At 34.7% G+C, this 15,389-nt stretch overlaps 2 protein-coding genes across 3 annotated transcripts; both read right to left on the bottom strand.

Moving 5' to 3' along the window:
- Positions 1 to 1,718: 1,718 nt before the first annotated feature.
- LOC149896340 (uncharacterized) lies at positions 1,719 to 10,118 on the bottom strand. Its single transcript, XM_090118228.1, has 5 exons — positions 9,899 to 10,118; positions 8,211 to 8,355; positions 6,110 to 6,217; positions 5,602 to 5,742; positions 1,719 to 4,974 (listed from the first exon to the last, which is right to left on the bottom strand). Exons 1-5 carry the CDS (start codon positions 10,052 to 10,054, stop codon positions 3,881 to 3,883), a joined length of 1,644 nt encoding a protein of 547 aa, XP_089974354.1. The 5' UTR covers positions 10,055 to 10,118; the 3' UTR covers positions 1,719 to 3,880.
- An 827-nt stretch (positions 10,119 to 10,945) lies between these two features.
- LOC149896341 (uncharacterized) lies at positions 10,946 to 15,368 on the bottom strand. 2 transcript variants are annotated; one of them, XM_090118260.1, is made up of 6 exons: positions 15,122 to 15,367; positions 14,250 to 14,376; positions 13,627 to 13,764; positions 12,742 to 12,903; positions 12,300 to 12,365; positions 10,946 to 12,064 (listed from the first exon to the last, which is right to left on the bottom strand). In XM_090118260.1, the coding sequence occupies exons 1-6, from the start codon at positions 15,254 to 15,256 to the stop codon at positions 10,965 to 10,967; spliced, it is 1,728 nt and encodes a 575-aa protein (XP_089974386.1). In that variant the 5' UTR covers positions 15,257 to 15,367; the 3' UTR covers positions 10,946 to 10,964. The 2 variants fall into 2 exon arrangements, with proteins under 2 accessions (XP_089974386.1, XP_089974387.1); XM_090118261.1 differs by lacking the exon at positions 12,742 to 12,903 and having other exon boundaries at positions 15,122 to 15,368.
- Between the last annotated feature and the right edge of the window lie 21 nt (positions 15,369 to 15,389).

Raw genomic sequence — 15,389 nt, forward strand, 5'->3', positions numbered from 1 at the left:
GATGGAAAAACCAATGTGGTGTGCATAACCTCAATCGAGACTCCGGATGGACGCATTTTTAATATTCCAGATGATTTAAAACCTGCAAGTATGCACACTAGTTAAATCTTCGGATGTATTCACGAAAATAAAAAATTCATTAAAAAAAAGACACCAGACACGTGCAGTGTGGATAGCTTTAAACACAGATTTGAGGAACATATAGGTATTTAGACGACGGCGAGAATTTACAGTTTGGTGACCAGTATTTGGAAGAAATTACAAGAGAAACCGTACCTTTACTAAAAAAAAACTTGAGCGATGTCAAGAGACATCCGGATGGAACGAAGTGTTAAGTTAGAGAGAGACAGACAGAGAAAGACGCGCACGCCGCACGCCGCACAACTCTAGCAAAAAGTGCCGTGACAACTTTTCGTAAGAATTTTTTGCGTCTAGCCCCCTTTCACAACGCACGATAAGGAACTTTCTTTCCAATAATAATAAAAACACCACAACGGAAAATAAAAATATTGGTAAAATAGCTGGTGTCACAATATACATATATGTAATTATAATTATAAATATATTACATATATCTATATTATATGTAAAAAATTATGTTATTGTGTTTTGTTTATATTACTATTATTATTAATTTGTACTTGTGTTGTGTATTTTATTAATTATTATATATTTATATATTATTATCTATATTTAAGTATACATAAGAAATTATAATATGTATATTTTATAACTTGAGTCTATTGACTGGCACTCCAACAAGGGGCTACTGAAAATCAGCGCTTCACAACAAGTGCAGCACATGCTGAGTAGCGACCCTTTTTAGCACCACACTGATTAGGAATAAGTCACTATTTTTATTTTATTTGTTGCTTTTGTTTAGTTTGTATATTTTTTTTTCTTTTATTATGTGTGTGGTGTTAAATAAATAAACTTTCTTTCTTTCTTTCTTTGTTTCTATATTGTGACACGCGGTTTCATCCGCGCAAGCAGTTATTCCAGTACATAACCGACTCAGCCAAGTTTTCGCATGGAAGAGTAAAAAACATTCATCACTCTTTAATTTTTATAATATTAGTAGAATGTTGATTGTATTTCTTATCTATACTAATATTATAAAGAGGTTTGTAATTATGTATGTATATATGGTTTTCACGCATAAACTACTGGACCGATTTCAAAAATTTTTTCACCATTAGAAAGCTGCATCTTCACTGAGCAACATAGGCTATATTGCATTTTCAAAAAAATAAGAGATCCTTACCAAAAATGCAATAATGTAACCCAAGGTGTAAAAAATTCCTTAATAAAAATTCTGTCATCGCGTGCGCTGCGGAATCTATTCCAAAAAAAACGTAAACATGTAGGTACCACGTGCGAAGCCGGGGCGGACCGCTAGTAAATAAAGTAATCACTCAAAAAACATTTTATTTATTCAGTATTCGGCCGTATAGTATTAAAACCGCTGGATAAGCCAGATATCTAATAGTTCATCTCTATTCTAAACAGACTGTCATGTCAGTTGAACATTTCATAAAATTACCCACAAATATTTCAAATAGTATATTTTGGTTATTATTCCATACAATACAATTGGCTTTGATATAATTCTTATGGCAATACAGTCGACTCTCGTTAATTCAAACCTGCGTTAATTCGAACTCATCGGCGTTCAACATTCGACAATTCAAAGTTGCAGAGAGAAAGAGGCGGAAAAAACTTTTTGAAGAAGCACTTCAACTTATCACAGCTGAAAAATGGAGGAGCTGCGTATCACACATTATAAAAGAAGAGGACAAAATGTATGGACTTGATAATTTGATAGATAATGTTTCTGACAGATTCGTAATAAATGTCGCTGAAAGCGAAAGTGATGAGTTTTATTCAGATTAATAAAAATAAATTATTTAATAAACAATGATTTTTTTTTCACTACCTAGTACTTACCTACCTATAATAATTGTTATATTTTATACACCTATAGTTTCAACTACATGATGTTTTGAAAACAGGATAATCCTACAAAGTATTCGGTATTCAATATAAGTAGATACTATAGAAACACAGTCATCGAAAACTAGTTGATATTTACAAAGCACGACTAAAAATCGAACCCCGTACTCGATATCGGCAATTCGCCACACCACAGAATAATGACTAGTAGATAGCGCCATACTAACTATGCACTAGACAGTCGAGGCAATTCCATTCATTCAGGATTTTTTCAAACATTCACTTTGTCCCAACACTATTTTTATTTCATCAAAAACTGACAACACAGAAAACGTCAGTTTACTTTCTCTAATTAAAAATCCGAGTATAAAGGTGAATTTCCTCGTCTGGAAGAAAGCCTGGTCATTTGGCTAAGACAGTGTAGAGGACATAAAGTGTCAATTAGCGGAATCTTGTTGAAGGAAAAAACAAAAGAGTTTGAGTCTATTTTAAGCATCAAAAACTTTGCGGTAAGTGAAGGGTGGCTTACGAATTTCAAAAAAAGAAATGGAGTTGTGTTTAAAAAAGTTTGTGGGGAAAGTAGAAGTGTTGATGATGCAGTTTGCTTAGATTGGCACGGTAAATTGAAGACCTTGATGGAAAACTATCATGCCCGATACATTTTTAATACTGATGAAACTGGTCTATTTTTCAAATGTTTACTGTAACACCCCTAACGATTGAAATTGATATTTTTTGGTCTTATGGCATTCAAATCGTTAGGGGTATACATTTATATTTATAAATTTATACGACTAATATACACGACAATAAATTATAATAACGATTCTCAACTGCTTCAAAAAATCCGGTTTCTTCAAAGAAGATCAAAAAAATCTTCCAATACTTATGGATGATCAAGAACCAGCAATAGAACCATTAATTGACATCAGCGATGTGAGTTTTCTTGACTTTGTTAAAGTGAGTGAAGATGTTGCTGTCTCAGGTACACTAACCGATGGCGAAATTTTATCTGCGACAGATACTAATGAAAAAAAATTGGTTGTCTGTAAAGTCGGTTCACTGACGATAGTTGAACGTGACAACGTCCGATTGTGCTTCTTTGTCGCTCGATCCGCGCTCTCGCTTGCACTTGAAGCCTCACATGGAACGCCTCAGAGCGAGGTAACGCCGCATGAGTCATGTTTTTTCGTGCGTGCAGCCGGCTCTATCGAATTATAAGACGTTGTCACGTCAAAAAGTAACGATGAAGATGAGGACAACATCAGAACCTTTGGCAGAAATATCAGTTGAGGAAGCAAGATCCTCATTCGATACCTTACAAACCTTCTGTCTACAAAACGAAAGTGATGAAAAAGCATTTCAGGCACTTTTTCTCTTAAAAAACATTATTGAGAAGTCTGAGCAGCAGCAATATGCTTTGAAGCAAACCAGTATAACAGAATTATTTCGAATACTTAGTTAATTCACATTATTATTACATGTATGTACACGAATGTACCTCTAAACTTTTGTCATTGTTATAGAATAGGAGTAAATAAATAATATTTGATCAACACTTAATAATTCGAAGTTTTATTTATTTACTCTCACAAATTTCGAACCATTTGATATTTCAAACACTCGATAATTCGTAATATTAAAAGAGTCCCTCGAGTTTCGAATTATCGAGAGTCGACTGTACCATGAAAATATCTCCATGGTATTGCCACATGGAATGCAAGGATTTGATACTTAAAAAAAGCGTATGTGCATAGTACACGTGTCAGAAGTGAAACTTCTTTGGCAAGATTCGAAGATACCAAAATCGTCGCCTTACTCCATGACGTGCGGTATTACCATGTCGCGACCTTGAAATTTTTCTCAACGCGCAAAAGAAGTTTCACTTCAAAATTGAATTCCAAACAAAAACATGTTCGAACACAAACTAATTACACTCTTGATAACCCTCACTGACATCTAACCCTTGGTGTTGCCTCTTGATATGATTTTTTAAATTAACATTCTGCGTAAAGGCCGCGTTACACATGACACATTTAAATTTCTTATCACTATTATGCGATTGCATGTGCACTTTTAACCCGCGTAATCTCGGATAACTCTTACCACAGAATTCACAACGAAAATTCCTTTCCCCAGTATGACTAGCCAAGTGTTCTTTCAAACGAGACGGTAAATAAAACCGTTTATCGCACAAATGACACTCATGTTTCAGTATTTTCAAGTGAAACCGCCTATTATGTTCCCGTAACGATTTTCTACTATCATATGTCCTGTCACATTGATCGCATTTGAACAATCTCTCTTCCCCATGATAGTCTATCATGTGTCGATACCGGAGGGTATACGAAAAAAACACTTCGTCACATTTATTACACTGATACGCCGCTTCTTTTTTATGATTTCTCGCAATATGAATATACCTAGTGTATTTCGATTTAAAATTCTTCCCGCACTCCTTACAATTAAAAACTTCGTCAACCGGTTTATGTGTTTTTTGGTGCAAAACAAGCATTCGCTCTTCGAAATAATGCGCGCCGCAAACATCACAAATGCAAGTACCGAAATGTTCCGCCATGTGCTTTTTGAGCGCGTGAAAAAAACTGAAAGTATTGCCGCATTCTAAACAATACAACGTTCCCGAAGTGAGTTTGAATTTTAAAAAATCGTTCGGCGCCTCGTGCACTTCCTTCCCGTGTGACGTCACGTGACGTTTGAAAACGTCAATATCACTTATCACTTCCGGGCATAGACGACAGTCTATCCTGTCAATGTCAATTTGAATTTTTTTATTGTTCGTGTAGTTTGACAGGACTTGTTTGAACGTGTTCGGGTCGTGTGTTAGTGTGTGTTCCCTTAATTTAGTGGGGTCTGTGAATACGCGTCTACAGTATATACAAAAGTAATCACTGAAGGAGGTATCGAAGGGACAGACATACGAATTTTCGACTATTGTTATGACGTTCGCGAACGCTTTGATGTCTTCGCTTGATTTCTTCTCCGGCTTCTGTGGTGCTGGTTCTGTAACAAATGTCACAATTATTATCAAAGTGATTAATAATGGTTTTATTGACGTAAACAACAATGTATATGTCACCGTCATCTGGTTGAATCTGCTATATGATTGAATGACAACATTCTGTTGAATGACTAGGCCGAACGTTGATTTAAAAAGTGTCACTCAAGGTCCATCTAGTTGGATTGTAACATAGACCTTTGAACAGAGCGGATAGAACGCTCAGCTTATTGTTGCTGTTTGTTGTATTGTTGATTGTTGCTAGCGCATTAATTGAATGACGACAGTTGTTGAGAATTTACTTTGTCCACAAGAAGACGGTTGCAAATTGACTTTTTCTATGTAATTAAAAAAACACATCCAAACCTATCCACTCTCCAGTTTTTTCACAAAGTAATCTACACTTTCTCTACTTTTAGGGCCGATTTTTAAATGCTTGGATAAAACTTATCCGTCCAATAAAGTATTACACAATAATATTAAAATGTCACGTAAACTGTCAAATACGGGCAATTAGAATACGTTTTTAAAATGGTAGTTTTATACATTATTCGACGAATAAGTTTTATCCAAGCATTGAAAAATCGGCCCTTAGGCATATAATATAATACTGGCTAATACTCCAAACTTACCAACATACTGCATCTCTTCCAGTTTCTCGCTCATCCGCTGCATCTCGGCTAACATCTCCTCAGTCACATCTAGTTTCTCTCGCTTGCGTTTGCGCAGTTTCTTTAGCTTTCTCTTCTTCCTTGTTATTAGTGGTTTTTCATCTGTAATGTTTTAAGATAAATAATTTATGTCTAAGAAGAAAAACTTGGTTGTATGCATTCATGAAGACTATAATTGTACAGTATTGCATGTTCTTTAAAAATAAACATAGAAAAAAATTCACGCTGCATTTGAATTTATATATCTTTTTAATAATAAAATTACATGTACTATGTAATCTATACTAATACTAATATTATAAAGCTGAAGAGTTTGTTTGTTTGATTGTTTGAACGCACTAATCTCAGGAACTACTGGTCTGATTTGAAAAATTCTTTTGGCTATATATCATCACGCTAAGACCAACAGGAGCGGAGCAACGCGGGTAAAACCGTGGGGCACAGTATATAGTAACTTATATTTTCTTACCATCTGAATGGTGGTCATCCATGGGCTCAGCGTCATATTCAGGTTCAATCAATATATTCACCTCTTCCTTGATAACTGTATCACATTTTATTTCTTTTCCTTGATCATCTGTAATGCAAAATATAAATATGTCATATTTTTGTCTATGGTCAATAAATCTATACTAATATCACAGAATACATAATAGTAGCTAAACGCTACAGAACGGACACTCTCCGCCTCCCGCCAAAATTAAACACTTACCTCACCCCGCGCGATCGTGATTAAAATGGGCCACATTTTTCTGCAAGGACGATACGCAACGAAGATTGACAACATTAATCAAATTGACAAAGTAATTTTATTATTTTGGATTTGTGATTATCGTTTTTCGTAGAAAATGGTTAGATATTGTGCTGTTTACGGATGTATTTCATCAGAAAAACGCGAATTTTTTTTTTACGCTAGTCACAAATGTGCCAACCATAAAGCGTTAACACACACATTTGCAGTCTCTACAGTATGACTGTCAAAACGATAATTTTGTATGGAGTGTCCGGGGTGTGCTAATATTATAAAGCTGAAGAGTTTATTTGTTTGAATGAGCTAATCTCAGGAACTACTGGTCCGATGTAGAAAATTCTTTTGGTGTTAGATAGCCCATTTATCGAAGAGGCTATCTTAATATATATAAATCTCGTGTCACAATGTTTGTCCTCAATGGACTCCTAAACCACTTAACCGATTATAATAAAATTCACACACCATGTGCAGTTCGATCCAACTTGAGAGATAGGATAGTTTAAACATGTAGGTACCACGGGCGAAGCCGGGGCGGACCGCTAGTAGACTATATATCATTATGCTAAGACCAACAGGAGTGGAGCCACGCGGGTGAAACCACGAAGCGCAGCTAGTAAATATTATGATTTCATTGGATTGGCTAGTGTAAATCAATATTTTACATTATATTTTATAATACCTACTTTTACTTTAAGCTGCAATTTTGAAATTAACATTGATATGTTGATCCTATAAACATCATGACATGAAACTCAGTTTAAATTAAAGTTTTGTTAACCGCTTTTAAAAATGTAGTTTATTATAAGAAAACAAATAAAACTCATTTAGAGCTGATTTTTCAATGCTTTGGTTAAAACTTATTCGTCGAATAATGTATAAAACTGCCATTTTAAAAACGTATTACGTACCCCTATTTTACAGTTTACGTGACATTTTAATATTATCGTGTAATACTCAATTGGACGGATAAGTTTTATGCAAGAATTGAAAAATCGGCCCTTACTTAACCTAAATGTATAGAGGCCCAAATAAGAAAAATATTTAACCAGTCATCAATTGAGCCTTGATTTCTTACAAATAAAGTCAAGCTTTTAATAATACCCCAAACATATTAAAAAGTGAAGTCCCGTGTCCCCGTAGTGGGGTAAGGGGCAGATGCATTATTCATACATCTGTTTCACTGATTGATTTTCTTTAAGGACAAGTAGGTGATCAGCCTTCTGTGTACTGCCAGACCGAGACATTTTTTTTTTCTTCATCTCCACCGGCAATCGAACCCAGCACCCCTCGGTTCTACGCTCACGCGTCAACCACTGTACCAAGGAGGCGGTCAAACATATTAATCCCCTATATTAAGGGTGCTTTTCCACCAATAACGTGCGAGTATATGTAGCGTGTAGTGTAAATAACCAGTAGCTAAATTCAAACTTCAAACAAAATGAAGCGATCTGATTGGTTATTTACAAACAAATTCTTCGCTACACATCCTCGCACATTATTGGTAAAGCAAACAGCTTTCAAGTGTACAAATAATTATGCAAAACCAAAACTACAATCCATACTAATATTATAAATGCGAAAGTAACTCTCTCTGTCTGTCTGTTACTCAATCACGCCTAAATACTGAACCAATTTTCATGAAATTTGGTATGGAGATATTTTGATACCCAAGAAAGGACATAGGCTACTTTTTATCCCGGGAAAATGCCGCAATCCCAGAAATCCCACGGGAACGGGAACTATGCGGGTTTTCCTTTGAAAACGCGGGCGAAGCCGCGGGCGGAAATCTAGTACTACCATAAATAAAACATAATCTTACCGTTATCAAAACCATTAACTTTCGTTGTCAGCAGCTTCTCTTCACACTGTAGAACTTGCAATCTAAAACAGTTGGCCTCCCGCAGTCTTGTGACACATGTTGCGCATATCAGCCGTTCTGTTGGCTCTCCGTCTAGTTGAGATAGCTGGAATTATTGGAAAATAAGGCCTAGCTTCACTTTATTTATTTATTTATTTATTTATTTATTTATGATGCACCAACAGTAACTCAATTTGTAACATTATATAAATAATCGTACATAAAGTCTTAATCTAAATTGGCTACTAATTATAGGTACATACAGCATTACTTGAGAATTGGATTGAATTTAGTTTTTACTTGTGTTTAATAAAAAAATGTCTCGGTCTGGCAGGACACAGAAGGCTGATCACCTACTTGTTCCTAAAGAAAATCGATCAGTGAAACAGATGCATAAAACTCAAAACTCTAACTAACCGATTCGAAAAACAGTATCTATGGAGAAGAACCGGCAAGAAACTCCATAGTTGCTCTTTTTAATCATGTCAGTATTACAATTAAATTACAAAATATGCATCTGCCCCTAACCCCACAAAGTACACTTTTTTTTCACTAAAGCAGACTATTCACACAATCTTGGTTGCATGATGGTTGATGCAATTTCAGCTGTTCTCTAAATTGCCCCTGCTTGCCTACACACATCAAAATTATAGCCCATTAAGTGTGCAATTCCAATATTGTCCCTGCTGCAGGTAAGTGCGTAGCCTGCATTCGTAATAAAGTCCTTGATAGTGTATTCAATGCTTTTTAATGTAAATTGAGGATACATTATCACTACATAGTATAAAAGAGAGTTGCTTCCCACTGTCTATGTGTATATGCTTAGATCTTTAAAATTACACAACAGATTTTGATATGTTTTTTTTAATAGATAGAGTGATTCAAGAGGAAGGTTTTAGTATATATAACTTGTTAAGTAAGAGAATGCCGCGGGCAGAAAGCTAGTTTGTTTTAACTGAAAAATATGTTAGACATATGAGGAAGCTATTTTTATCTATAGAGAGGGCTTATTATAATAATAATATGCTAAGATATTATGTAAACTTAAACTTGGACAAAAGAAGAAATTGTAATGAAGCTATTAGAAGTTCGACTTCAAATTACTTAAGTACAATCTACACATTTCAAACTTGATTTACTTATTTTAACAATTAATGTGTTGAAATGCAGTATTTATAACCGTAAAAATAATATTAAGTTAGACATGCCTGTCAACTTGTGAAATATCAGTTTGGCTAATTATATTGCTAAAGTAGGTATTGAATAACCTTGACACCTATACATAATATATTAAGCTATTTACTTACGACTAGCTTTCCACCAGCGGCTTCGCCCGCGTAGTCAAAGAAAAACCCGCATAGTTCCCGCTCCCGTAGGATTTCTGGGATAAACCTATCGTATGTCCTTTCTCAGGTCTCTAGCTATCTTTGTACCAAATTTGAACCATGCAATACTCTTTGAGATTAGCCCGGACATACATACAGACAAACAGACAAAATTCTTAAAACGATATTTTTGGCTTCGATATCTATTGTAGATCACGCCACATGTATTCTTTCCAAAAAATTCTAAGTACAGTTTTGACTTTCCTACGATTTTATTATAATATAAATGTAAAGATTATATTCAATTTTTCGCAATTGACTTACCAGTAAGCCAAAACAATCGACAAACAGATCAGAATAAATCTCTTTTTGACCATGATGCGTGTATTCAACGTTTAAAATGCGACATTTTTTTATATTACCACAGCATCTACAGAGCCCAGGATCGTATAAGGGCCCCTGGGTTTTAGTAACACTCATTTTTTATTTAATTTGAGGATATTTAATTCTTAATTATCACTAAATTTAACGTGATTTTAATTCAATTTGAAACATTTAAAATATGTCAATTGTCAGTACCAACCAAGTACCAACCTACCAACAATAATTGTTTTACCACAGAGCAAGTAATATATAGTTCACAGATATAGTTTTGACTTTAAAAAGCTTTTTTAGGTAATATATTATATACTCTAAGGGCCGTATCCATAAACGATTAATCCACGATCAAAATAAATACATACGAAATTTAAATAAAATTTATTTTTTCTCGAAATGAAACGAAAATATGTAATCATATTGTAAACCACTTATTACAATGGTTACAACCCTAAACGAAACGAACATTCTCATTCACTTGCACATTCGTGTTCGCAAATTGCCGAAACATTCGTATATGAAAGTAGTCACGAACTATTGTTCATATATTGACCAGTGACCACTTAGAAGAACACTATGTTCGTGTTCGTCCGAAAAATTAAATAACAAATTCTGTTAAACTATCAATCAATCGAAAGTATGAAGCCCAATGAATATAATATGCAAACTACTAAGTGTTACCATGTAGCTAATTTTATACTTGCTATTGCACCTATTGCTCCGCTCCTATTGGTCTTGGCGTGATGATATATTGCCTCTAGCCTTCTTCGATAAATGGACTACATATTTAACAGTGAAATAATTTTTCAAATCAGGCCTCGTAGAGGACACGTTTCAGAAGTGAAGCTTCTTTGGCAAGATTCGGATACCAAAATCGTCGCCTTATCTATGACGTGACGGTATTGCCACGCGACCTGAAAATTTTACTCTCCGCGAGCCTAAAGATTCACCTCAAAAAACTATATTCATTGGGGCTTCGAAATAAAACACAAATAAACCGAACAGCATATATTTAAACTTCAACATGGGGATGTTTCGACACAATATGATTCCTCAAACTGCACTTCTGAATAAACGCACTATCACATAATTCACATTTAAACCGTCTATCGTTCATGTGTATTCGCATGTGTTCCACTAATGTATACCGCCTGCTGAAGCCTTTGTTGCACACTTTACATATAAAGTCCCTCGCTCTTGTGTGCTTAACCATGTGTTCGCGCAAAGCGAGGGGCGTGACAAAACTCTGCTCGCATACACTACATTTATGATTTTTTATCATCAAATGATACTCTTTTATATGACAAGCAAGCGATTTCTGACTTTGAAATTGCCGTTCACAGGCCTGACATGTAAACGTCTGCTTTTTTGCGCCATGTACATCACATTCATGTTTTTTCTTCTTCGCCAGATCGTTAAATTTCTCATCACAGTACGCACACTTGTTCCGTTTCACTTTAAAGTGCACTTGGTTTTGGTGATCTCTCACTCGCGTTTTCGTAAAGAACACTTTAGAGCAGTAATTGCATGTGTATTCCCCGTTGCCATGACGACGGATATGGGCGCTCAAAGTCCGCCGCGTTATAAACCCTTGCCCGCACATTTCACACTCAAAATTACGTATATGTTTCTTCAGGTGCTCGTACACGAGTTTAAAATATAGGAACGTTTCCTCACAAATAGCACATTTTAATTCATCTGTATTAAATTTGAACGGCACCAGATAATTCACTATTGTTTCATTGAACGTTTTCTTGTGTTGTTTTTTCAAATGTTCGCTGAGATCTGTGATCAAGTTGAGTTCTGTATGACAGATGAGACATGTCAAATCGGTGACGTCCATTTTAGCGCCAGCTGTCAAAACGTCCAGCGCTTGAAGTTTGGACTTTCTGTGCGCTTTCCTTGTATGTGCTTTCAAATCTGCCGGGTTCTCGTATTGATTATCGCAAAAGTTGCATTCGTACGCTCTGCCGTTGTAGCCTTTTAGTGGTGTTGCGTTTGAATACGTGTTCATGTAGTTTAGGAATGTTTGCTCTTCTGTCAATTCTCCGATTGGATCGGAGAGGATGCGGTTTGTCAATTTTTTTGCGGTTTTGGTGTCTTTTGGCTTATCTGAAAATGAAAATAAAATTCATTGCCGTATTGGTTAAAATCCTACTATATAATATTATTAATGCGAAAGTTTGTGAGGATGGATGTATGTGTATGTATGTTTGTTACTCTTTTACGAAATATGTACTACTAAACTGATTACAATGAAAATGAGGGTACCGGATTAACACATAGACAACAAACTGAGAAACAATCAAATTTTCTTTTATTTTATATTAGTTTATATTCCACTTACCATCTACATCCATATCTGAAAATATACGGCTTGATTTCTTCGCGCTAGACTCAGTATATGAATTTTCTGAAAATAAAATAATTGAGTTTTATTTTTCACTTAAAAAAATATTACACAGTGTATTAAATTAAACATAATATTTATAATTATAGATTATGAGTTTTTTTAAATAGATTACGAAAATCTAAAATTGGGCGCCAAAATTAATGTGAGTCTAAGCACACCTTTCAAAGTAAAATCTAAGGCCATTTATGATACAGAACGTGAATATAATAATACTACAACTACCCTCCATCTTGCACTATAAAAAAATTACCAAAAATTCAAGTCTGACAGTTAACAAAGTTCGAATTTCAAAGCAAGTAACGAAAAAAAATATTGGTCATCAATATACTATTTAAAACTACTGCTACCACTACTAATATAACTAAAAACTACATACTTTTCAATTCATTCTTCACAGCATGCATTGGCATATTATACAGAGACGCAGTATCATCAACTATAGCTTCATTTCCCTGAATATCGTTTATACAACTATCAAAGTCTTTTTGTATGTATGTACATCGCTTTTTGGATGCGTCTTTTTTCGTTTCCATTTCCACTGTAATTTATAAGTTCTATTATAATTCATGATACGTCATTTATTACGTGAGGTATTCAAGAAGGGTATGATACAATTAATATCATGGTGCTTTTATACATTCGCCTCTATTCGCTTCTCTACTAAATTATTCGACGAAACATTCGTATACGAGTGTCAACGCTATCAACTGTTCACACTTCACACAATTGTATTGGGAAGACGAATTTGTTCCCATTCGGGCGAACGTGTAATTGCACCATTAAGTAATTTAGAAAATAGTGTAATACTTCGAAAATTGAGCAAATTAATCTAATTAACACAACATTGAGCACAGGTAAGAACTGGCTGCTTATAAAGTACAGTACGATTCAAACTTATTGGCGGCTCGGAACATAGTTCGATCCGATGCGATAAGTGGGATGTTGAGGGACGGGTATCTGCGCGAACGTGCACTCGCAGCTAACTTCCGAACCGCCATTAAGTTTGAATCAAACTATACATGAATATGGATATGCAACTATTAGCATATTAAACTGGCATAATATTCAACTTATATATTGTACCCAAAAAATATATACCGGCCAAATTAAGAACCTCCACCTTTTTTTTGAAGTTGGTTAAAAACTTAATAATTATTTCAGTACATAACTACAGTTATATACCTTTAATCCCTTGAAAACAACACATCCTTTCACCCCTATTCTACTTAAAAAAAATATCATCCTAGCGTGATTAACTCACCATTGTCTTCATCATCACTGAACACAGCATCACAAATGTCTTTACAATCATCGTCTAGGAGATACTCAATGTCCAGATATTCTGTTTTTATCTCAACGTCTGATTCCGTTTCTTGTTTCAATTGTGGTTCTGTTATTTCTGTAAAGGAATGAGTTAGGTTTAATTTTGTGAATTAATTTAGTTAAATTGCTTTTAAGTATTTATGACTCTATACCTCATCATTGAATAGAATAGATGAATGAATTGTAAATTCATTTTAACATTTTAGAGTTTAGACATTACATTAGAATAAAGGAAATCATCTTTACTAATTTTATAAGGCTGAAGAGTTTGTTTCTTTGTTTGAACACGCTAATCTTCAGAACTACTGGTCCAATTAGAAAAATTATATCGGTGTTGGATAGTTCATTTATTGAGGAAGGCTATAGGCTATAAGCGGAGCCACGCAGGTGAAACCGTGGAGCACAGCTAGTTAAACATAATTTAATATCTGGGTGATTATATTTATCTCAAAAACGTAACTAATTTCAATTTAAAATGCCTTTAAATAAAGTCTAGTTGAATAAACAAATATTAGAATTTGAATTAGCCATATGAATATTTATCTTTATGATTTTACTCACCCTTACTCAAAGTCTTCAATAATATATCAGAAGATAGTATTTCTTTCTTAAAATTATTTGCATCAGTGAGACGACTCACGCAGGATTCACAAATATATTCTTGTTCATTTTTCATAGGTTTTTCTATCTAAAAAGTTATAATTGCTTATGATGATGAATGCCAATCAACTGGGCTTATTTGGATGAAATTTATTGTGTAAGTAGTTTTTAGCTTTACTAATATTATAAAGCTAAAGTTTGTTTGTTTGGACGCGCTAATCTCAGGAACTACTGGCCCGATTTGAAAAATTCTTTCGGTGTTAGATAGCCCATTTATCGAGGAAGGTTATCGGCTATATATCATCACGTTTGGACCAACGAGAGCGTAGCCACGCGGGTGAAACCGTGAAGCGCAGCTAGTGTTTCATATGGCTAAGTTAGGACATGAGTTAGAGCTGTGAAAATCAACTGACGTGAAATGGGTGTGGATCTATACATTTTAATAATCTGACACACACGTTTCTGAAATTCTGTCGATAGGGCCCGCATGCGGGGTGTAGGGAGAACCTCCATTTTACGTAAAACAATCATAATCTCGATAGATTTCCACGAGATTCAACATTTGCGAATCCGTAAAGCGATCAGCCATTTTGTGCAGCGTCTTTATAATCCAACAAGCACTCACGAATGAAATTGAATAATGAAAAAGTATTTGACTTAAGACCCGCAAGCTGTACCGACCTTGACCGATGAATTTCATTGGTCGATATCACGGTCGGTATTAAGCATGCGGGGAACTTGTTTTCATTGGTTGTTATCTCGCCTGCGGGGACTCCCCGTATGCTGTATACCGAACGAGTTAACGACTAATGAAACGGCGCCATTATACTTACAGGTAAAGAGAAACATTCTTTTAACATATCTCCATAAATGATACTCTCTCCATAGCTTTTATATTCTTCCCATAAATTCAATAACCCGTCTTCTTCTAAACAGCATTTACACTTTTTCATTGTATCTTTATCCATTGCTTACTTAAAATAATAGTATTATAATTACCTACAATAATCAATCAAAAACAAATAAAAATTTCAAAAAACACCATTTCAATCAACAATCATGTCAATATATTTTGAGTTTTGACAAGTGACAACGAAAAAT

The sequence above is a fragment of the Colias eurytheme genome, chromosome 29 (genome assembly GCF_061535395.1).
Source record: "Colias eurytheme isolate Ceu_HAF_F1 chromosome 29, ilColEury1 Martin Lab GWU primary, whole genome shotgun sequence".
NCBI lineage: Eukaryota > Metazoa > Arthropoda > Insecta > Lepidoptera > Pieridae > Colias > Colias eurytheme.